This window comes from Fukomys damarensis, unplaced genomic scaffold (assembly GCF_012274545.1).
Source record: "Fukomys damarensis isolate Sample0158 unplaced genomic scaffold, DMR_v1.0_HiC HiC_scaffold_24, whole genome shotgun sequence".
NCBI lineage: Eukaryota > Metazoa > Chordata > Mammalia > Rodentia > Bathyergidae > Fukomys > Fukomys damarensis.
This window is the reverse complement of record NW_022900936.1, coordinates 9,918,427-9,940,729: the sequence shown is the minus strand read 5'-3', so window position 1 is coordinate 9,940,729 and position 22,303 is coordinate 9,918,427. Positions and strand designations below refer to the sequence as shown.

The following is a 22,303-nucleotide window of genomic DNA, read 5'->3' as shown; positions in this document are numbered from 1 at the left end:
TATAAATAATTATTAGCTCAGTGGTTCCACCAACTGCCCTTGAAAGTGCAAGGTCCCAAATTTGATCCCCGGTACCAAAATTATTATTATTTCATATTAGCAGAATCATAGTAGACAGCTTTCTTGTCACCAAGACACAATACCTAATACAACTTAAAGGAGGTAAGGATTAGTTTGCTGGCAGTTTCAGTCCAATGTTGGCTGGCTTCAAGGCAGAGATACCAGGGCAGAAAGACCTGGCAGACAACAGCTACTTAGTTCATGGTGACCAGGAAGCGTAGCAGAGGAACAGTGCCACAGCAGAAGGGGCAAATGCCAAACATAGACCCCAAGGCCACCCTCCATGACCCACCCAGATACACCTAGAAGTGTGCTCCACCTGTCCCTGGGGAAGACCCCAAAGCCAATCAAGGTGAAACTCCACCGTAACCACCACAAAAACATTTCACATTTTTGAGTGTACTACTAAAATCTTCCAGATATCTCTGTCCAGATCCGGCACTTGTTAATATTCACCACATTTTCTCTTTCTCTTATACATCACACCTTTGCCCCTTAACATTTTAATGTTTATTCCATAAAGCTAGGATCATCTTTTCCATCACAGAGTGCAGTTCAAGACCTTTAACACTGATGCAGTACTTTAATCGTCTACAGTCCAGAATGCAACAGTTAAAGAAGGGTCATTTTACAACTTTTTTTCTTCTGGGATGCATATCTAGTACTGCATGTTTCTATCATTTTATCTCTGTTTTTTCTACTCCATCTGGAAAACCACAGAGATTTCACCGTGGAAAATCAACTTCCCTCATGTATTAATCAGCTTTTCATTACTATAACAAAATGCCTGAGGTGGGTACTTCATAAAGAGAAGAGGTTTATTTGGGCTCGCACCTGTAGAGATCCAAGGCTGAGAGGCTGCTTCTGCCAATGGCCTTTTTGCTGGGAGAGTCCCAAGGTGGTACAGGGCATTGCATGGTGAGAGACAGGGACACGTGTGTGTACACTTAGGTCTCTTTCTCCTTCTGGAGCCACCAGGATTCAGTCACGGAGGCTCCATGCTGATGGCTTCATCTAGATTAATCCCTCCAGAAGTCCTCTCTTGTAAGCACCACCATTAACTAAGTTTCTGCCGTCCTCATTGGGGACTAGACTCCCGCATGAGTTTCAGAGGTCACAAACCGAAACCCAGCACAGCACCTCCTCTCTTCCCTGTAACTTTTTCCTGTGGCTCTGTGCCTTGCCTGCCTGCTGGCGCAGCAGCTGTGCTTGGTTTAGGGTGTTGTCTTTTAGAAGAGAGGACCCTGTGACTTGGTAATGGTGTGGGGGCAGGTGGTGGTACTGACCTCTAGTCTTGCCTGAGCCCCCCGGTTTCCTGAAAGCTCAGGAACTCCAGGTAGAACAGAGCATGTGCTGGGCATAACCTTGGCGAAGAGATCAAGCTTGAAAGACCTGATTGCTCTTCTGTGGCTCCATAAACGGTTGCTTAGGATTTAGCCTGAGTAGTTGCACATACGAGTTCTCTGTAACATGTGCTTTGAGGTTACTGTAGAATGGAGCCCTTTAAAGGATGGATTGGTGATTTCAATATGGGAATAACCAATAATTTCATGTAAATATGAGGAACAAGTCCTATTACCTATTTAATTGCAGAGAACAATATTTATAAATTCAATACAAATAACCTAATGAAAGAGACGTTATTGTAAAACAACTTTTGAAATGCTGTGTGTGTCCAGCAACTGGTAAGTTAGCTTACACAACGAATGACCACATGTGAGAAAACCCTTAGTCAAATGACCTCTGGAGTTCCTGGATAATGGGATGATGGACGGCCATGAAGAGTTGATTTGATTAACAAAATGTTTGTGGTATACAACGCGGGAAAAGCAGATTGGAAGCTAATAAGATCTCATTTGTGCCTACCCTATTTGCAGTGGGTTGTTCTGGATGTCACTAAGAATGCAACGCAGTGTGACGCAGCCCCCAGGACTCTGAAATCGAACAGACCTGCGTGTGGCTAGGCATCGCCAGGCTCTCCACACGCAGTCCCCAAGCTCCATTAATGTTGCTGTTATTGTTCTTATCACCAGCACCATCACCATCTTTGTCACTTTTAGGGCAGCCGTGATGGCTTTGGCGCCTAGACAGGAAGGTGCAGTGGGGACCAGACTGACAACCTGTGCACCTCCCAGAAGGGAGCCTTGTCCTCTGGTCATTGGAGCTAATGACACCTGCTCAGGCCGCCGTGGGTGAAGTCATTAGACACAGAATTTGCTTTACTGCCAGTGCATACTTCCAAATGTAATCCTCTTTCTCCTTCATGTGTCATTGCTGCCACCCTCCCTTCGGTGGGTGCAGTTGGGGTTGCTGTTCTGCCGAGGTTGATGTGATGCCTTATAATTTTTCCAGAATTATTGCAATGCTGATGATTTTAGGACATCGTTTCATATCATAACAATACGGTTATTTTAGTTAATCTGTGGATATCCGCATGTCATGAATCATGTCCCTGTGCTTTCAGAAATACACAATCAAGGAATACACAATCTCTTTGGAGAGGCACATGCTTATTAAAATATTAAAGTCCCTTGAAAGTTCTGTTATGAAGATACCTTTTTTTAGAGATCCGTTGCAGAGGGAAAGGGGACCAAAAAATGGAAGAAGTAGGGGAGGGAAAAGAAAGGAAGGGGAAGAAAACAAGAATGTGTATGTTCATGTACCAGCTCCGCACAATGAATGTATTATATACTGCAAATATATACTAAGAAAAATAAAAATTTTAAAAGATACCTATTTTTATACTTTTAAGTGTTACCCCCCAAACTATTTGACCATGCAGTATATTATTTTTGAAATGCCTTGATATCCAAGGGTCATTAAAGCCCCAAAGCATAGTTTGGGAAATGCTAATTTGAATTATGCATTCTGTCATCAAGATTGATCATTAAGAATTACTTTGCATGTCTCTCATTAACATCCATTAGTCTGTGGTACAAAGGGTATAAAAATACCAGTCGGCTTCAGGAGACTGAAGTTAGAGCTCTTGTGACTTTGTCTTTCTGGTTGTATAGTTATAAGAAATTCCAAGAAGTATGCAAGAGCACGGCCTCCACGGAATGTGATTTCTCAAATCTTTCCAAGTACGGGGACCACACCTTGAGAGTCAGGGCAGAGTTTGCAGACGAGCAGTCGGACTGGGTAAACATCACTTTCTGTCCCGTGGATGACAGTAAGCTATCCTGTTTTTCACTGTGTTGTATGTCATCATCTTGTCTTGGGTTTTTCCCCACGGTGGTTGGTCTGTCCACAAGAATTCTTTGAATGCCTGTGAATGGGATGGCTTTGCACAAGGGCACTAGGGAATGTAACGGAGAGAGCTGTGGCCTTAAGGAAGTTCACAGGCAGTCGGGCACAGTGGTGCATGCCTGTCATCCTGGCTACTCAGAAGGCTGAGGCAGGAGGATTGCAAATGTGAGGCTAATCTGGGCCACCTAGCAAGAACCTGTCTGCAGTTTTTAAAAGGGGTGTGGATGTGGTGAAGTGGAAAGGCACTTGCCTAGCTTATGTGGGGCCTGGGTTCGATATCCAGCACCAAAAAACAAAGAAGTTCGTGCGTGAGACAAGAAAGAATACATGTATCATCAATAAGATAACTACTATACATTTAATAACTTCACTGCCTCAAGAGTGTGACTGAGTGAGGCCAGTGCTGTTAATGCAAAGAACTAGAAGGATTCCGGTGGCAGTTTGTGGGGAGGAAGTCATTTTTGGAACTGTGACTTCAAAGAGTCAAGGCAGGTGTGGAGGCAGATGCAGTCAGGCACCCTGCCCACGGGAAGGACAGGAGGGAGAGACGCTGCTGGCAGCAGACGGGTTGGGCAGGCTGGCTGGGAAACTTCAGACTCTCCCAGGATAAATCAAAGGCTACACAGCACTACCAGAAGCCCTAAGGTGACCCTATTTGGGACATCAGGAATTAAAAACATTAAACCAATGGAAACAACTGAGAGAGTATAAAGGATTGAGAAGTTACAAGGTCCTCTGCAGCAAAGCTCAGGTCCAGCCCCTCAAGGAGCAGTGGGGGAAGCACTGAAAGGGTTCTTTCCAGGGAGGCATCTTTCTGTCAGTCCCTGCCCCAATCCTGAGTGACTCTCACAGTTCCCACCTTCTGGTAGAGGATGTAGCCGGTGTCCTTCCTCTCGATGCCAGTTGCATCACAGCAAACAAACACAACAACAGCAAATACCTGTTTCTGGAGTCAGAAATTATCAAAGTTACATAATCTTTCCTAAAGGTTTCTTTGTAAAAACAAACAAAAGAATACAGACTCAAATAATCAAGTCTTCAAAACATGCTACAGATGCTCCTTGACTTGCGGTGGGGTTACATTCCTATAACACCATCACATGTCAAAAATGTCTTAAGTTAAATGTGCATGGAACCTGGCATGGTGACATGTACCTGTAATCTCAGCAGTCGGGAGGCTGAGGCAGGAGGATTGCCATGAGTGTTATTCAAGGCCAACCTGGGCTACATAGGGAGCTCAAGACCAGCCTGACCCTCAAGACAGCAAGACCCTGTCTGAAAAAGCAACAAACAGGACTGGCAATTTAGCTCTGTGGTTCTGCGGCCCGCTTCACAAACACAAGGACCTGAGTTCAATCCCCAGTACCAAAAAAAAAAGAAACAAACAAACAAACCCTACCCTAAGTCCCATTTGAGGACATTTTCTATAGAAATTGAGGTTAAGCAGCTTGTTGAAGGTTTACACAGGCAGTAAGTGGCAGAGCAAGGATTCAAACTCAGGCTCCTGTGTTCGGGCTCTTGGCCATACCTACCTTGTATTAGATATTCACCTCTGGAAGTTTATATGTTTTAGACATTAGATATCACGAAAAACCTATTCAGACTTGCTTTGAAAAAATACCTACCAAGTTGTTTTGTTCAGTTTTCAGACTAGCAGATTAGAATGGTAGAAAGGGGCTTATTAGCATCTCCCCCAAAAGTATCAGGGCCAAAGAAGAATACAGGACATGACTCATACAGCAGTTTCCCAGAGCCATTTATTATTCCTTCAGTGTCTGTTATTACTGACCACCTACTGTATGCCAGGCACATTCTTAGTGTTGAAACCACAACAGCAAAGACCAAAATGCCTATTCTCATCAAAAGACTGATAATAAACAAACAGATGGGTATTTTATGGCAAGTTGTAGCTGTGGCTCTCAAGAAAACCAAAGCAAGCTAACAGGATAGGAAGAGATGGGAGCTACTCTTTACATAGGGTGATGAGACACAGTCTGTGAGGTAGTAACATTTGACCAGAGAGCCAGAGGAAGTGAGAGGGACAGTCACATGAGTATCTAGTGAAAGATAATTTGGAAGAATACATGGTTAACTACATGTGTTAAACACATAAAGGTAACCAGAAAAGATAATAGAAATACCATCTGTGGCCTCCAGCCCAGCAAGGAAAAGAAAATTTAGGCTCATAAAAAGGAGAAGGAGCCAATAAAATAAAATATTAAAAAGCAATTTTTATAGACAGCATAAAATAATATAGTAGGAATACTTTTAAATATATTGGAAATTGCAATAAACATAAATGGACTAAACTTGTTTAATAAAGATTGTTCAGGTTTCTTTAAGGAAATCAAATCCATCTATCCTTAACCACTTCAGTCATTGTCATAGCAGTGCTCTGTCAACAGCAGTGTACTTTAGTCAACTGATTGTCCCGCGCAGTTGTGAACACTTAATGCTAAAGTAAAGTTTGTAAAATGTGGTTCTGATTGTCATTTTCCTTCGTTCTCATACTTAGCCATTATTGGACCTCCTGCAGTACATGTAGAAGCACTTGCTGATTCTTTACAGATGCGCTTCTTAGCCCCTAAACTTGAAAATGAACCCTACACATGGACCATGAGGAAGATTTATGACTCGTGGGTTTATAATGTGCAATTCTGGAAAAACGGCACTGATGAGAAGGTACGCTTGCCTAGTCATATGCATGCTTTGTGCAGTTTCAGTCTGAGGCCATGATGATAGAGGAGACCAGGAGTCCACCCAGGTGAGGTCTTGCAAGGTGACAGCACCCGTGGCCCAGAGGGATCTAGGTCCCATTCTCAAAGCCATAAACTTCCCAAGCTGTGGGATTCCTGGTATTTTGGGCTCAACCTTCCCAGACTCCCAAGGGAGATACATAAATCGGACTTGCAGGGTGTATTCTACATAAGAGCAGCTAACCTTTCTCTCTTGAAGGGAAGTTGCAGAAGAAGCAGGTCTGAGTCAGCAACTGGATGGGGGAAGTTGGGGTCAGCTGAAGCAGAGGATCAGCTGAATGTTTGCTGTTTCTCGGCACCAAATCCCGGTGCCCCATGCATACTGCATATGAGTACCCTGAATTCATAGCACCCCCATCCCAGGATGCTGGGTAAACAGTATCACATTTTACCTTTCTTACCCATTTTCTCTGTTGCAGTCTTCTCTGGGGGAATAATTTTTTTTTCAAAACGCAGGCTTGGAGCTAAAAGACCTGACCAAAATATGTCCCTGCCACCATGGGTCTCTAGCGATCTCAATCTTGATTTCCCCAGGTCTACAAAATGGGCTTAATAACCTATTTCATTAATAAAATGGGGATTAGAATACCCTACTTCATAGGATTATTGAGGAATTTGATAACAAAATCAAAAAGGTAAAACTTGTGCCACTGCCTAGAACAATGTATATGGTCACTTCCTGAGGTTCCCTGCCCTTCTTGAGGAACCCAGGATTCTTCATGTATCCAGGGTCAAACTTAGTAGTTTAGAGCTGACTGATATTCATGGTCCTAAACTGACTTACATATCTGTTATATAAGATATATTAATCAGCTAATTCTCAAGAGTTTGGAAGGAAGAGATAACCCAGGTTTATTGCCTTACGATGATGTCATGAAACTTACACACATATACTGCATAACCAAAGCAAATCAAGTTAACTTTTCCCCCAAAACTCTCCATTGAATGATGTAGCGTCTTAGTGTGCTTCTGCTCTGATAGTAAGATACCACAAGCTTGGTAATAATTTATAAACAGTAGACGATATTTCTCATGATTCTGAAGCCTGGAAGTCCACGATCAAGACACCAGAGTCCAGTGAGAGCTGGGTCTCTGCTTCCCAGTGAAAGCCTTCTGCCGTGTCCTTAGAAGGTGAAAGGGTAAAAGAGGTGAACAGCAGCCTCGCTCCTCTTTAATAAGGTCACCAACCCCATTCTTGAGGGCTCTTTCACAGGACTTTAATATTATCACCTTGGGGATTAAATTTCAACTTATGAATTTGAGCAGGACACGTACATTCAAACCGTGGTATGCAGGAAATCTGCCTCCTTCACAAAATGGGCAGTTTTGCTTATAGTCAAGACAGCAGGAAGTGTATGCCTGGAAAGCGGCAATACAGAATATTTAGCTTCCTAATCACTTAGCAGGTGCAGGTGTCTCTGCTCAGTCCTAGGACTGAAGACCCAGTGACTGGCTTCCAGGGTTACACTATCTTCTACATAAGGATCCGGTTGCACAGTCACCATGGCTGAGTGCCTCCTCTACCAAGCGTGACATGCCAGTCTCGCCTCACTAGATCATGTGCATGGCACAGGCACCTGGTCATGCGTTTGTCTTCCCCTCTTTGCCAGGTTGTGTGGAAACCTCCAGTGTATAGCAGGGAGTGGGGCGAAGGGAGTGACAGAGGAAATGATGCAAGTATGTTACGTGCAGCACACATCTGCCAGAGTGAAACCCATTCATCTGTGTAACCAGTGTACACTAACAGAAAGCAAGAAAAGCACTCTTCAGTATGATGCACAGACTCTGAGAAGGCCACCTGCTCCTTAGTTGCCCCCTGAAAGGAGCCTGCAGTGTCACCACTACTGGTTATATGGTTCCCTTGTTTTTTGGTTTTGGTTTTTGGTTTTGGTTTGTTTGTTTTGTTTTTGTTTTTGTTTTTTTGGTACCAGGGACTGAACTCAGGTCCTTGTGCTTGCAAGGCAGGCCACCGAACCGCTGAGCTAAATCCCCAGCCCCATAGCTCCTTTTTTATAAGCTAGTATTTAGATATCTCCGAGATAGTGCCGTGTTAATTCCCTAAATTAACAGCACAAAGGGCTTTTACAAATTCCATTTCTTTCTCATGGGAGAAAGTGAGAACATTAATCTAGAAACTTCCTAGAAGTAAGAGGACGGAAATAGCCTCATGGGTGACTTAAGACAGACCTTTCAGGTCCTTGCCTGGTAGCCACTTAGGGATCAACCTGTGAGTTTAGTCTTTGAAAAACTACATTGTAAATTTTTAGGGACATTAGCAGTGAAGATCAGTGTTTTGGTTTTTGCTTTGGTTTGGTTGGTTTGATTGCTTTCTAAATGACTTATTAAAAGTTATACTATGTGCCAGATATAGTGGCACACGCCTGTAATTTTAGCACTTGGGAGGCTGAGGCAGGAGGATCGCCTGGAGTTCAAAGGCCAGCTTGGGTTACACAGTGAGTTCAAGGCCAGCCTGACCTACATAACAAGACCTTGTCTCAAAAAAACAAAAACAACACCACGAGCAACAAAAGTTACGTCTGTTTCATGTATCATTAGAAATAATTCACTTCTTGCCCTCAATGAGCTTAATTTCTCATGCGATAAAAATATACTGACAACCGAGACCTGTCATGTAAAGGTACAAGATCCCAATGGTGACTGTAACTGTACTGTATACCTAAAAAGTACCAATAAACTCAATGAGAAAAAAAAAAATACATTGACAAGCTGTCAACAGCCCAGACCCCAAAAGAAACAAACAATCGCTGAAGTTAAAAAAAAGTCTGTGTTCACTTTGTATACTCTTTAGTTCCCTTTATTTGCCAGGAACTATTTCAGCTTCTCAAATTCAGAAATACCTCATTAATTGTGAAGTCCTACATCCAGGTTCAGCTGAGATGAAATGTAACTACAGCCGCCAGAGCAGAGGTCTTCAAGTGAGCCAGGACCTCAGGAGGAGATGACCCAGCCCACGCAGCTGAGATCAGAATTCTACATGTTCTTAGGAAAAAACAAATCACATCGATCTTTACTGCCTGGGACCATTATACTAGTATTTGCTCTAAGGCACTACCACAGATCCAGTAGCTAAGGCAACAGAGATGTACTGTCTATCAGTTCTGGAAGCTACAAGGCTGAGATCAAGGTGTCTGCAGGGTCTGCTGCATCTGAAGTTGCAGGGATTTGTTCCAAGCCGCTCTCTTAGCTGCTGCGGGTTTGCTGACAATCCTTGGTGCTACTCGGTTTGTCGGGGTTATCACCTGGTTTCTACCATCGTCTTCCTGTAAGACACCAGTCATGTTGAATTAGGGAGCCACCTTCATAACCTCATTTTAACCGGTCACCGCAGTAAACACCCTAACTCCAAATAAGATTGCATTGCCAGGGACAACGGGTTGATACCAGCAATGAGATTTTTATGGGACTTAGTTCATTCCATTGAAATGGGGTTCCCTTTTTAAAAGAAACTGGGATGGTTTAAGCCACGGAATCAGAGCATGGAGGCGTTTTGTCTGCATCAAAGGCTTTGCTGTGCTCTCCAGTGGTGTCCAGTTCCCCAGAATGAGCTGGGAGAAGCACGTGTACCTGCCTTTTCCTGTTTTAACCCTAAAGCAGAGTTTATAACTGTTCAATATGGGAAGAGAAAAAAGATGAGGAAAAAAATGCTCTCCCTTCACTGTTGAGGCGTAGTCTTATTTTCATCTTATTACCAGTTTCAGGTCACTGTTCAGTACGACTTTGAGACCATCCGGAACCTGGAGCCATGGACAACTTACTGCATTCAAGTTCGAGGGTTTCTTCCTGATCGGAACAAAACTGGGGAATGGAGTGCGCCTGTGTGTGAGAGGACAGCCGAGGACGGTGAGTTGTGAGACGCACAGCTTATAATGCTGCTGCTGAGTACTGCAGCAGGGTGTGCAGTCCCCACCCCTGGGCACCGGAAGTCACCCCAACGGTTCTAACTCCCTCAGGTTCAGAAGTGGGCACCGCCCCGCGTGGTCTCCAGCCCTGATTGGTCAGGGGGGAGAAGCCCGCCCCTCCCTTCTGAGGCCGCCATTCGCTTAGACCAAGGGATTGATGGGGCCGTTGTCCAACTGGGAGCTGAGGTTTGCCTCCCTAGGTCTCCTTTACCAGAACTGCCCTCACAGACTCCCAGGAGAAAGCTACTGGGTCATCCCAAGATCACCAGCAGAGCTTGAGCTCTGCCACACACCCCCAAAATTTCTTTCCTGGGGCACAGTCATGCAGTCATGAGAAGAGAGACTGGAAACCTTACCACTGCCCTCCACCAGTGCCACTTATATCAGGTCCCCTGGTGAAATATGGAGCCAGGACCTCACCATGGTGCTTTGGAGACCACGGGGGACCATGATGTCTAGCAGAGAGCCACCCACACTTGGTGTTTCTTAAAACAAAGAGAAAGAAAAGGCCCATTGGCCAGGACATTGATCACTTATGTGCAGATGTGCAGTAGTTGTGTGCTAGGTGAAAAGCGTTTGTGACTCAGATATCTCCCCATAATATATAAATCATAACAAATAGTTAATAATAAAAGCAACCTCAGTTACGGAAGGTGAGATACGCACAGGTCCCCGCAGGCCGTGACAGGAGGTGTACAGTTTGACTAAAAATAAAAATATTTCAAATAACTTGTGAAAGGCCGGGGATTTAGCCGTGCCTGCTTCCGGAGCACAAGGTCCTGAGTTCAGTTCCCCGTACCACAAATAAATAAATGCAGTAACTCAAATAACTTGTGAATGTAAGTGATCACCCATTAACTCATAAAATTAAAGCATTTTATAAAAGAAAGGGTAAAATGTAGCCACTGAAGACCTTCTTTTGGAGATGGATGGAACTGGAAATCATCATGTTAAATAAGCCAGACTCGGGAAGACACGTGCCATGTGTTTTCCCCAATATGTGGAATCTAAGAAAGATGATGTGAAAGTAGAAGGAAGGCTGTTAGACAAGAGGAAGGGAATGGGAGGGGGGCATGGGAGAGGATAGTAGGGAAACAGGGGAAAGTTATTAATTATATCAGTAAGATGTCGTGATGTTGATGTGGATTAGTTGAGTGTGCTTTCATCAAGCCTTCCTGGTGACTCTGACATGTGCCACGTGAGAGAACTGACATATTAATGGAAGCCTGAGAGATGGTGGGTAAGCGAAAGCCTGGAGTCGTCTCAAGAGCTGGGGTGCCAGGTTCCCATACCTATTATCAGCCAGAATCTAGCCCACCCCACATTTACAAGGAAGAGAAACAACTACTGAGTAGAACAGAGCGAAAGTGGAATAGAAACCACTCGCTGATTCTGGTCCCTGAAACAGGAATTCGTGGGGAACTGCGAGAGTCCTGCAAAAACACAGACACAGGAGGGCGAGGGAGGGAGACAGAGATGGGGCAGGTCCCTCCCAGCCTCTGCCCCATATTCCATCCATCAAGCCAATATTTAAGAAGTGTCCACTGTGAGCCACACACCATGACAAGTGCCCCGAGATGCCACCAAATGCCTGCAGATGATGCAGCTCTGAAGCCAGTGCACCTGTTCAGGCTTCCTTGATCTGTCCTGTCCAAGGGACAGTTGGCATTTTCCCCATAAACAGTCCCTTTCAGGTGACTTTCCCTTAAACAAGCAGGGTTTGTTCTCTTGGCCTCACTTATAAAGGTGATGTTCATCAGCGAGAGGTAGGCATGCAGAGGCCAGGTGGCCAGGGCAGCTGGATAAGCAGCCTGGTGCTGAACAAGGAGCTGAGACCAGGAATGACCAGGATGAAAAATAAACAAATGAGACTAAAGCAATAAAACCCGAACGTATCCAACAGCAGCCCAATACAGAGCTGAGCTCCTTTTATGTAGAGGAGACTGTGTGTCTTACAGGGAAGAAGGAGGGGAGCAAGCAGGCTCAGGGAAGAGGATCACAAGGTTGGCTCAGCCTGGGCAACATAGTAGGATGCTTTCTCAAAATAGAAATGAAAAATATTGGGGATACAGCTCAGTGTAAAGGCCCTGGGTTCAATCCCTAGTACTACCAAAATAATAATTATAAAAGTAAATCCATTGCCATTAGGCCTCCCATGTCTGCTAACTGCATTTATTAAAGTCAGGCTTCTGCTGTCCCACAGGGACTGTCCTTCCTGGTGGTTTCAAAAGAATGGCTCTCAGGTTCTCGAAGAGGACACTCCTGGGTTTTAGGAGACAACACGGACATCTCAAAGGGACAGAGGGAAGAGTGACAGTGGAATGGAAGCAGTTTTTAGTAAAAGCTCTCAGATTAAGATCAGGAGTCTGTGGCGATGCGTTGGCCAAGACATACTACACTCTAAGCAGCCTTGAAGATTTCAGACAGGAAATCCAGATTCCAGATCCCACTCAAGGACATGGCCCTGTGGCCTCAGGCTGCTAGATTCCTTCCTGGGCTTGGTCAGATTTCTTGAAGTTTTCAGTACACAGAATGATTGTGATTTTCAGTACCAGCCCCCTGCCCCCAGGCTCTGTTTCCCTTGGGCTCAGGGACAAGGAGTCTGCTTGCTGCTTTGGGGCAGAGGAGTTATATCCACCCACAGGTAGCCCAGTGCCACCCTGTGCATAGATGAAATGGATCTGAATTCTTGCTTAAAATCTTGTTAAGTGTATCAGCAATAATGGCAGAAACCAACCTTTAAAGAATATAGGAGGGTATCAAACGCACTAAGAACCCCTGGATTCTCCAAAGAGCCTGCATTTCTGGGGTGCCATCCAGGATGAATGTGTGGGCCTGATTTCAGGGACTGGTGAAAATGGTTCTTAAGATCACTGGCCAACCTGTGCATGACAAGACTTTAATCCACCCCGTGATCCCTGCAGACACGACTCCGTCTTGGCTGGTGGCCTTCATCCTTATAGTCTCGGTCTTTGTGGTCTTGCTCGTGCTCCTGGGGTGCTTTGCCTTGCTGTGGTATGTCTACAAGAAGACCAAGTACACCTTCTCACCCGGGAGTTCTCTTCCACAGCACCTGAAGGAGGTAGGTAGCGTGTAGCAAGACATAGTTTGGAAAACCCTGGTTGGAAAGAGTTGTCCCATAGAGCTGGGCAACTTAATTCTCCGCGTTTTCTGGGAGAATCCCACACATCTTATGTGCTGGCCCATTCCTTTGTTCCCATTCCGGGAACCTGGAGGCCAGAGTTTGTTCCAGAAGCCGTCTGTGGACTTGCATGCACACTGCTCCTTCTCTGCCTTCACTGCCCAAAGCCCTGGTCCACCAGGAGCAAAGGTGATGGTTCTGAGGCTGGAAAGGAAAGAGCAGAGCTCACACTGGAGAGGATGAGAAAGAGAAAGCTCATGGCTAAGAACCAGCGAAAAGCCAGAGGGAGAGAGTGGGAGGAGAGAGAGATTTGTTTTCAGGTTTGGAATACCAGGAAGTATATGCTAGACTTTAGGGAAGCTATTTTCAAAAGGTTTAGGAGAATGCAGCTTGCTAAAGATTACAGGACTGAAGAGACCCTAAAAGATGAAATTCTGTGTATACAGTCTGTCCTCTGTATGCGTGAGTTCTGCATCTGTGCATTCAGCCAACTGTAGATCAAATATCTTTTAATTGCATCTATGCTAAACAGGTACAAAGCCTTTTCACTTGTCATTCCCTATATGATACAGCATTACAGTGATTTGCATAACATTTTGTTTTGTTTTGGTACTGGGGATCGAACGTGGACCTTACACTTGCGAGGCAGGTGGCAGAACCACTAAGCCAAATCCCTGAATTTAGATTGTAGTAGGTTGCATAGGTAATTTAGACTTTATTGAGAGTATACAGTAGAATGTGCATAGGTTACATACATAAACTACACTGATTAATATAAGGATTTTGGTGCAAAAGCATTGAAGTGATTCCCTGTATATTATCAGATCATAGAGCAATCAAGCTGGAGATCAATAGCATAAGAAATCATAGCAACTTCACAAACACATGGAAATTGAACAACACTCTCCTGAACAATCACTGGATCACAGATGAAATTAAAGAAGAAATTAGACAGTTTTTACAAATAAATGAAAATGCCATTACAACATACAGGAATCTATGGGACACAATGAAAGCAGTTCTACGTGGAAAATTCATAGCACTGAATGCCCACACTAGGAAAACAGAGCGAGCTCAAATAAACAACCTAATCATAAACCTTAGACTCCTAGAAAATTAAGAGCAAGAAAAACCCAAAGCTCAAACAAGGGAGGAAATTATAAAGAATAGAGCAGAAATCAATGCAGTGGAAACTAAGAAAATGATACAAAAAATAAATGAATTGAAGAGTTAGTTTTTTGAAAGAATAAATAAAATCGATAAACCTTTAGCTAACCTTATCCAAAAAAAAGGAAAGAAAAGGCTCAGATCCATGCAATCAGAAATGAAAAAGGTGAAGTCACAACAGATCCAACAGAAATCCAGAGGATCATTAATACTTCCTTTGAGGACCTATACTCAAATAAAATGAAAAACACAGAAGAAATGGACAGATTTTTAGATAGTTACGAATTACCAAAGTTGAACAAAGAAGATAAAAACATTTTAAACACCTCAGTTACAATCAGTGAAATTGAAAATGAAATTAAAAATTTACTAACAAAGGAAAGCCCAGGTCCTGATAGATTCAATTTTACAAGACATTTAGAGAAGAACTACTGCCATTATTCTTCAGACTTTTCAATGAAATTGAAAGGGAAGCAATGCTTCCAAATTTATTCCTGGAAGCAAGTATCACTTTGATTCCCAAACCAGGGAAAGATGCAACTAAAAAAGAGAGCTACAGGCCAATCTCGTTAATGAATATAGATACAAAAATCCTTAATAAGATACTAGCAAACAGAATACAGAGGATCATCAAGAAGATATACATCCTAATCCCCAACTTATCTGTCTAAAAAGATGCCTTTACAAATTGCTATGACCCCTTAGCTAAAAATTTAAGTAAAGTGATGAATCAAGGATTTGATTCTACCTAAAACCAGTGGGGAATGTGGGACTGCATAACTTTGTAATCTTAAATCCTAGTCTCAACTGGGATTAATGTAAATTAACAGGTGAACATTTAGTAGTTCTGGGTAAATAGATAGATTGTTTCACTCATTTTCTGCCCAGAAGGAATGTTTTGAAAACCTTGACATTCCATAAGCATCTTGAGTATAGACCTCACTCTGCCTATCCCCTTATAAAAAGGACCTCAGCCCCTGAGCTGGCACCTCCCTGAGCTGCTTGGCTCTGGGAGTGCCATCTGGCCAGACTAGTAAAGGCCTGTTCCCTTTAAAAAAAAAAAAAAAAAGATCATACATCCTGACCAAGTTGGATTTATTCCAGGGATGCAAGGATGGTTCAACATACGTAAGTCAGTCAATGTAATACACTATATTAACAAAGTCAAGGACAAAAACCATATGATCCTCTTGATAGATGCAGAAAAAGCATTTGACAAAATTCAACACCCATTCATGATAAAAACCCTGCAAAAAATTGGAATAGATGGTCTATACCTCAACTTAATAAAGGCTATCTATGAAAAACCAACAGCCAACATCATATTAAACGGGCAAAAACTGAAAACCTTCAAGTTAAAATCAGAAACAAGACAAGGATGCCCACTATCACCACTCCTCTTCGATAGCCATAGCAATTAGATAAGACAAAAAAAGCAATAAAGATAGAGGAAGAAGTTAAACTGTCATGATTTGCTGACAATATGATACCCTACATTGAAGACCCAAAAAACTTCACCAAAAGACTTCTAGACTTAATTGACACTTTTAGCAGAGTAGCTGGATACAAGGTCAACACGTAAAAATCAATAGCCTTCTTGTACACAAATGACAGACTCACTCAGAGCGCAATTAGGGAAACAATTCCCTTCACAATAGCATCCAAAAAAATGAAGTATCTAGGAATCAACCTAACAAAAGAAACAAAACACCTCTACACTGAAAACTACAGCACCCTGAAAAAAAGAGATTGAAGAGGATATAAGAAAATGGAAAGACATCCCCTGCTCCTGGGTAGGAAGAATCAACATAGTGAAAATGACCATACTACCAAAACTGCTATACAGATTCAATGCAATGCCAATTGAAATTCCAACACTATATTTCACAGAACTACAAAAAAGAATCCAAAAATTCATTTGGAACTATAAGAGACCTAGAATAGCAAAAGCCATCCAGCGGGTATAACAATTCCCAATTTGAAACTATACTACAAAGCCACTGTGATAAAAACAGCATGGTACTGGCAAATAAACAGACCTGAGGATCAGTGGAACAGATTGGAAGACACAAAAACAACTCCAGATGCACTCAGCTACCTCATCTTTGACAAAGGAGCTGACCATCCCCACTGGAGGAAAGATAGCCTCTTTGATAAATGGTGTTGGAAAAACTGGATCTCAACCTGCAAAAGATTAAAACTAGGACCTTATCTCTCACCATGCACTAAATTAAAATCCAAGTGGATTAAAGATCTAAATATTAAAACAGAAACACTAAACTTATTGGAAGATAAGTTAGGCAGAACTCTGGAAGACATTGGCGTAGGAAAAAACTTTATGAACAAATCCTCAGTAGCATGGAAACTAGCAGAATGAATCAACAACTGGGATCTCATCTTATTAGGAAGCTTCTGCACTGCAAAAGAAACCATCAACAGGGCTGGGGATTTAGCTCAGCGGTTTGGTGGCCTGCCTCACAAGTGCAAGGACCTGAGTTTGATCGCCGGTACCACAGAAAAAAAAAAAAAAAAAAAAAAAAAACCCACAGAACTAAGAGACAACCTAAAATATGGGGAAAAAAAATTTTACCAGCTGTTCCTCAGACAAAGGACTCTTATCTAGAATATATAAAAAACCCAAAACAATCAGCCCCCCCCCAAATATAAGGACCCAATTCAAAAATGGGCATCTGAAATGAAAAGACATTTCTCAGACAAGTAAAAGCAGCAAGGAAATATATGAAAAAATGTCCCACATCACTGGTCATTCGAGAGATGCAGATGAAAACAACACTGAGATTCCATCTCACCCCACAAAGAATGGCTGTTACCAAGAAATCACACAATAACAAATGTTGGTGGGGTTGTGGGAAGAAAGGAACCCTTCTCCATTGTTGGTGGGAGTGCAGACTGGTGCAACCACTATGGAAATCAACATGGAGATACCTCAAAGAGCTGAGACTAGAGGTTCCATTTGGCCCAGCCATCCCTCTGCTGGATATCTTTCCAAAAGAATTAAAAGAATCATATCAATGATATATGCACACCTAAGTTTGTAGCGGCACAGCTTATAACAGCTAAAACTTGGAAACAGCCCATTTGCTCATCAGTTGGAAACTGGGTAAAGAAAAGGTGTTTTTTTCTATAAAATAGAATACTACTCAGCCATAAAGAATGAGAAATTAGATTCATTAATAGGAAAATGGATACATTTTGAGGATATACTCCTAAGTGAAATAAGTAAGTCACACTGTGTAAATACCAAATAATCTCTGGTGTGAATAAACCATAATAGTACATAAGATCCTAATGAGATAATTGACAATGTGAAATAGAAAGAAAAGGGCTAAAGGTGTAGGGGAAGTGGGAAGGGTAGTGGAAAGATAATAAGAGAAAGAAAAAATATGAGAAAATGGAAATAAAATATTTATAAATAGGGAGGGGAGGAGGGGGTCAAGGGAGGGCAGTGACAAGGGGAAAAAATGAGAACCAAGACCTGTCATGTAAAGGCACAAGATCCCAATGATGAATGTAACTGTACTGTATACCTAAAATGTACCAATAAACTCATTGAGAAAAAATATATATTTATATAAGGATTTTGGTATCCATAAGGGGTCCTGGCACCCATCCCTATACATAACTGAGGGATAACTTAACACTGTCACTTGAAAATAAAATTTGCCAAGTACCTATCTTTGGTCTCATTTTTCAGGAAATGAGCTCTGAGATAGAGATCACCATTCTAATGGCTTAATAAGGAATTTCCTTGGGAATAATTCCCCCAAGGGAGTGGATGGTAGCATGGGGGGTGGGTATTGAACTATGGTGCCACTGCCTGCCTTGAAAGTGCAAAGTCCCAAGTTCCATCCCCGGTACCAAAAAAATAAAAAAAGGTAAAATGAGTAAAGTCCAATAGGTTGTTTTGTAGCAACCATCCTGGCTCTGAGGATCCGTAACTTGCGTCTGTACATAGTTGCACAGTAGAGGTGGCCTTTGTGCAAAGTCGTGGTTTTATAAGATCTTTTGCAGTAGTTCTTCCTATTATCAGGCAAACTGTACTTGAAGACTTCCCTTTTGTGACTTCCCAGCTTCATTTAGTTTGGTGTTGTAAGTGACTACGTCTTGGTCCCTTCGAGGCATCGTGATCACCTAGTATCCCATGGTCTAGGCTCTGTCTTGGCCAGGAATTGTTGAAACAGGATATACTGATCTGCTGCAGATGCCTCAGCCTGGCCCAGAACTCTGGGATCTTCATTGTGATTCTTCTCTTGGAGTTGGTTGTGAACTGTACTGAGTCTTTTTCTCACCATAAACTCTTTGAGGATCTGCTAGATCACATGAGCTTCGGGTTCTGTCAGCATATTCATTGGTAGATGACTCACCAGGCTGGGGGAGTGGGTAGGGCTGCCTGCTCCCTGGCCCATGTCTGCTCCTGGAACGGGACTCAGTTCTGGCCATCTCAGCTGTCCACTGGAAATTGAGAATAAGTGGCCCCATGCTTGTTCCAGGGGACTTGGGCAGCCCAGGACAGCACCCACTGTGCTTAGAAAGTGGTGCTTGTGCCCGCAGACAAGTGTTTCTTCTAAAAGAGCACCTTCAAGTCCTACAGCACCAGAAAGAGTCAGGAAAACTCCTGGCTGAGCTTCTGCAAAGCCACAACTGGAACAGGCAAAATGAAGGTCAGGCCCTTTGCTATGGGCAGAAGGTGTTTTGTTAACAGAGAACCAGAAAAAAAATAAACCTATTTTTGCTAGTTGGCTTCACCATCAAAGAAATTAGTCAGACAGGAAAGAACAGATGGCAAATCAAAGCCAAGACAAATTTTATCATCATCCAAGGACCAGCTGGAAAGAACTGTCACCTCCCAGGCTCACTGGCCCCATAATAGCTGAGAGCTAAAAGGGTTTGGGGTGCTAGAGCAGGGCGAGATAGTGAGGGTGGAAAAAACTACAGAGCAGATCGGGATCCCCACATCACCAAATTCTCAACTTTGGCTCATCGCTTAAAAGTGGGTTAAGCCAGGGATTTGGCTCAGTGGTTCCGCTGCCTGCCTCGCAAATGCAAGGACCCTAGTTCGATCCCTGGTACCAAAAAAACAAAAAAGTGGGTTAACCATGACCCGTAGAGTCATTTGAATTTAGGGAGATTTGCAGGGTGGGAGACTTTGAGATGAAAAAGCAATAGGGAAACTTATCCATCATAGAATATTGAGCTGTGTTTTAGGAGCTATGTTTTAATCACTTTGTCCTCACTGGGACACAATACCCAATGTTCACAAGTCAAAGGAGGAGAGGTTTATTCTGGCTCACATTTTTAATCCATAACCCACTGGCTGCAAGGCAGGAAGGCATGACAGAAGGACATGGCGGAGGAAAGCTGCTCACAGCATGGCAGGCAGGAAGCAGAGAGTGAACAGAGGAAGTAGGGAAGGAGGTAAACCCTCAGGGATCCACCTTTTCCCACTAGACCCCACCTTCTACTAGTGAGCCAGCTTTCAGCCCCCATAATCTAATCACCTTCCAAAAGTCCTACCTATGATCCCACGGTTCTTTAGGGGGACATCTAGGTATAAACCATGACAAGCTGGCCACCTGTGTCTCTGTGGGTCCAACCAGGAGACTCAGCTTGAGACTTGCTTTTTTGAGATTTAATGCATTTTCTCGTTTTCCTTGCCTTGCTCTTGCCCAGGAGAGCCAAGTGGTACTTTCTAGCCCAGTCTCCTGGATGTAAGGTTTCAGAGAGCTTCCTCTTCTCCTAGCTTCCTCTGTGGCCCAGCAGGGATCTGGACATAGTACCCCTGGCCTCCCCACTCTTTCATGAGCTGCTTAAGGGCCAGGAGGGGAATAGTGACAGGTCCACACCAGCAGGTAAGGCAGGCATCCTCCACTCCAGCTGAGAGAAAACTTGACATTATGGAGAGAAGAGCCAGATGGATTAAGGAAGAAAGCAAGGAAGTTCTGTGGGTTAAAATGCAAAGCTTTAAAGAATGTTTCTCCATTGAATCCCGAAGATTTAGGGATTCATTCCTGGACCCCTGTGGAAGATGAACAGAGAACACAAAATCAACAGAGATTTCTGGCAGTGTATGCACAGCTACACCATTCAGAGTACTGAGACAAGGATGGCTGGACTGTGGTCCCTGTCTTTAACTGGCCCTGTGCATGGGAGAGACGTGCTGTGGCGAGTCAGTGCCCATCAGATGTCCTGAGGCAACACTGTCTTGTGGGAATGTATCATGAGCCACATACATTTTAGATTTGCTAGTGGACACATTTATAAAAGGTAAAAAGACACAGGCGAGATGAACATTAATAGTGTACTTTATGTACCCAATATATCTAAAAGAGCATCATTTCACATATAAGCAATGCATTTTTAAGTTGTTAAGATAGCTTATGTTCTTTTTCACAGATGACCTTCAACACCCGTATGTATTTCACACTTACAGTACACATTGATTCGAACTAGCCAAATTACACAGCCACATTTGGTTCCTGGGTACCATACCTTGGCACAAGGCTAAGGGCTGAAATCATGGGACACACAGGATGCTGGGGACACCAGAGAGGCTCCTAACTAAGGGTGAGGACATGCTGGAGATACTCTGTGTTATTCCAAGACAGATTTTTCCAGGACCTGCTGCATTCCTGCTTCCTGGAAGAAATGACAGCCAGGCTGTGTTGGCCCCACAGTATTGTGATCAGGCTAACAGCACAAAGCCCTGGGTTCGATCCCCAGCCCTGCTGCCCCTGGGGAGGGGTACTGAGACTAGAAGTATTATGGGCAACCTGTAAGCACTTAGTAAATGAGTTGTATGCCTCATTGTCACATCTTTTTAATTGTGATAAAATACACAGAACAAGATTCTTGGGCCAGGGATTTAGCTCAGTGGTTCCGCTGCCTGCCTCACAAGCACAAGTTCCTGAGTTCGATCTCTGGTACCAAAAAAAAAAAGAAAAGAAAAGATTTACCAGCTTAACTGTTTTTTTAGACAGGGCCTTGCTATGTAGCCCGAACTGGCCTTGAACTTGCAGTGATTCTTCTGCCTCAGTGTCTTTGCTACTTTTCTCTCATTGCTGAGACAAAGTACTCGACACCTAAAGTTAAAAGGAGAAAGGTTGATTTAGCTCACAGTTGGTAGAGGTTTCAGTCCATAATCAGCTGTCTCCGAGGAAGAGCGGTGTCACAGAGGAGAAACCGTTCATGCTATCCAGACAGAAGCAAAGCAACAAGAAACCTTAACAGCCTCTTCTCTCCCTTTTACTTTATCCAGACTACTTAGGGCAGGCAGCACCCACACCCTTAATCCTGGTGCCCTTGAGCCTGGCCTTGCACCATGAATCAATCCCAGTGTCACACTCTGTAGATCCAGTCATCTCCCCCACCTGTGACCACGTGAGGCTTTAGGGGGGACATCTAGACCCAGCCATAACACTCCACTTCCCGCTGCTGGGATTACAGGTGTGTGCTCCCATGCTCAGCTTATGTTACATTTTTAAAAACAGCATTTTCCAAGCCAGAAGTTCTGCATAAAAGTCTTGCAAGCCCAGAAAGAAAAGTGGGGGAACTTTTGATAATTAACTGTTCTTTTTGTTTTCTTCTGCAGTTTTTGGGCCACCCACATCATGGCACACTTCTGGTTTTCTCCTTCCCACTCTCCGGTGAGAGTGAAGTTTTCGACAAACTAAGTGTCATTACAGAATCCTCTGAAAACAGCAAGCAGAATCCTGGTGACAATTGCAGCCTTGAGGCCCCATCTGGACCAGGACCCCCAGAGCTACCTTCCAAGGAGGAAACCTACTCAGCAGTACCTACTGATCCTCCTCTCCCCGAGTCTGCCTCAGAGGGAGATCAGCAGGACCACCTGAGCAAACACCAGATCTACAACTCTCAGACAGTGGACTTGTCCAGACAACCAGAGGACTAGCTTGTAGCCAGGTGTGGTGGTGACGCCCGCCTACATTCCTAGCACTGGGGAAGCTGAGGTAGGAGAATGTCCACGAGTT

The 22,303-nt window shown here is 43.6% G+C and overlaps 1 protein-coding gene and 1 long non-coding RNA gene across 2 annotated transcripts in view; one reads left to right on the top strand and one right to left on the bottom strand.

The window, feature by feature from the left end:
• Il10rb (interleukin 10 receptor subunit beta) overlaps window positions 1–22,302 on the top strand; it is a 24,393-nt gene extending 2,091 nt beyond the window's left edge. The window contains exons 2-6 of the mRNA XM_010608658.3: window positions 3,075–3,232; window positions 5,825–5,991; window positions 9,779–9,926; window positions 12,910–13,067; window positions 21,904–22,302. Of these exons, the coding sequence (XP_010606960.1) occupies window positions 3,075–3,232; window positions 5,825–5,991; window positions 9,779–9,926; window positions 12,910–13,067; window positions 21,904–22,224 (952 nt within the window). The 3' untranslated portion in view covers window positions 22,225–22,302. The remainder of the gene's footprint in view (window positions 1–3,074; window positions 3,233–5,824; window positions 5,992–9,778; window positions 9,927–12,909; window positions 13,068–21,903) is intronic.
• On the bottom strand, window positions 9,289–10,044 carry LOC117287492. Its single transcript, XR_004518785.1, has 2 exons — window positions 9,842–10,044; window positions 9,289–9,346 (listed from the first exon to the last, which is right to left on the bottom strand). It is a non-coding gene; the product is annotated as an uncharacterized LOC117287492 (long non-coding RNA).
• Window position 22,303: the final 1 nt, after the last annotated feature.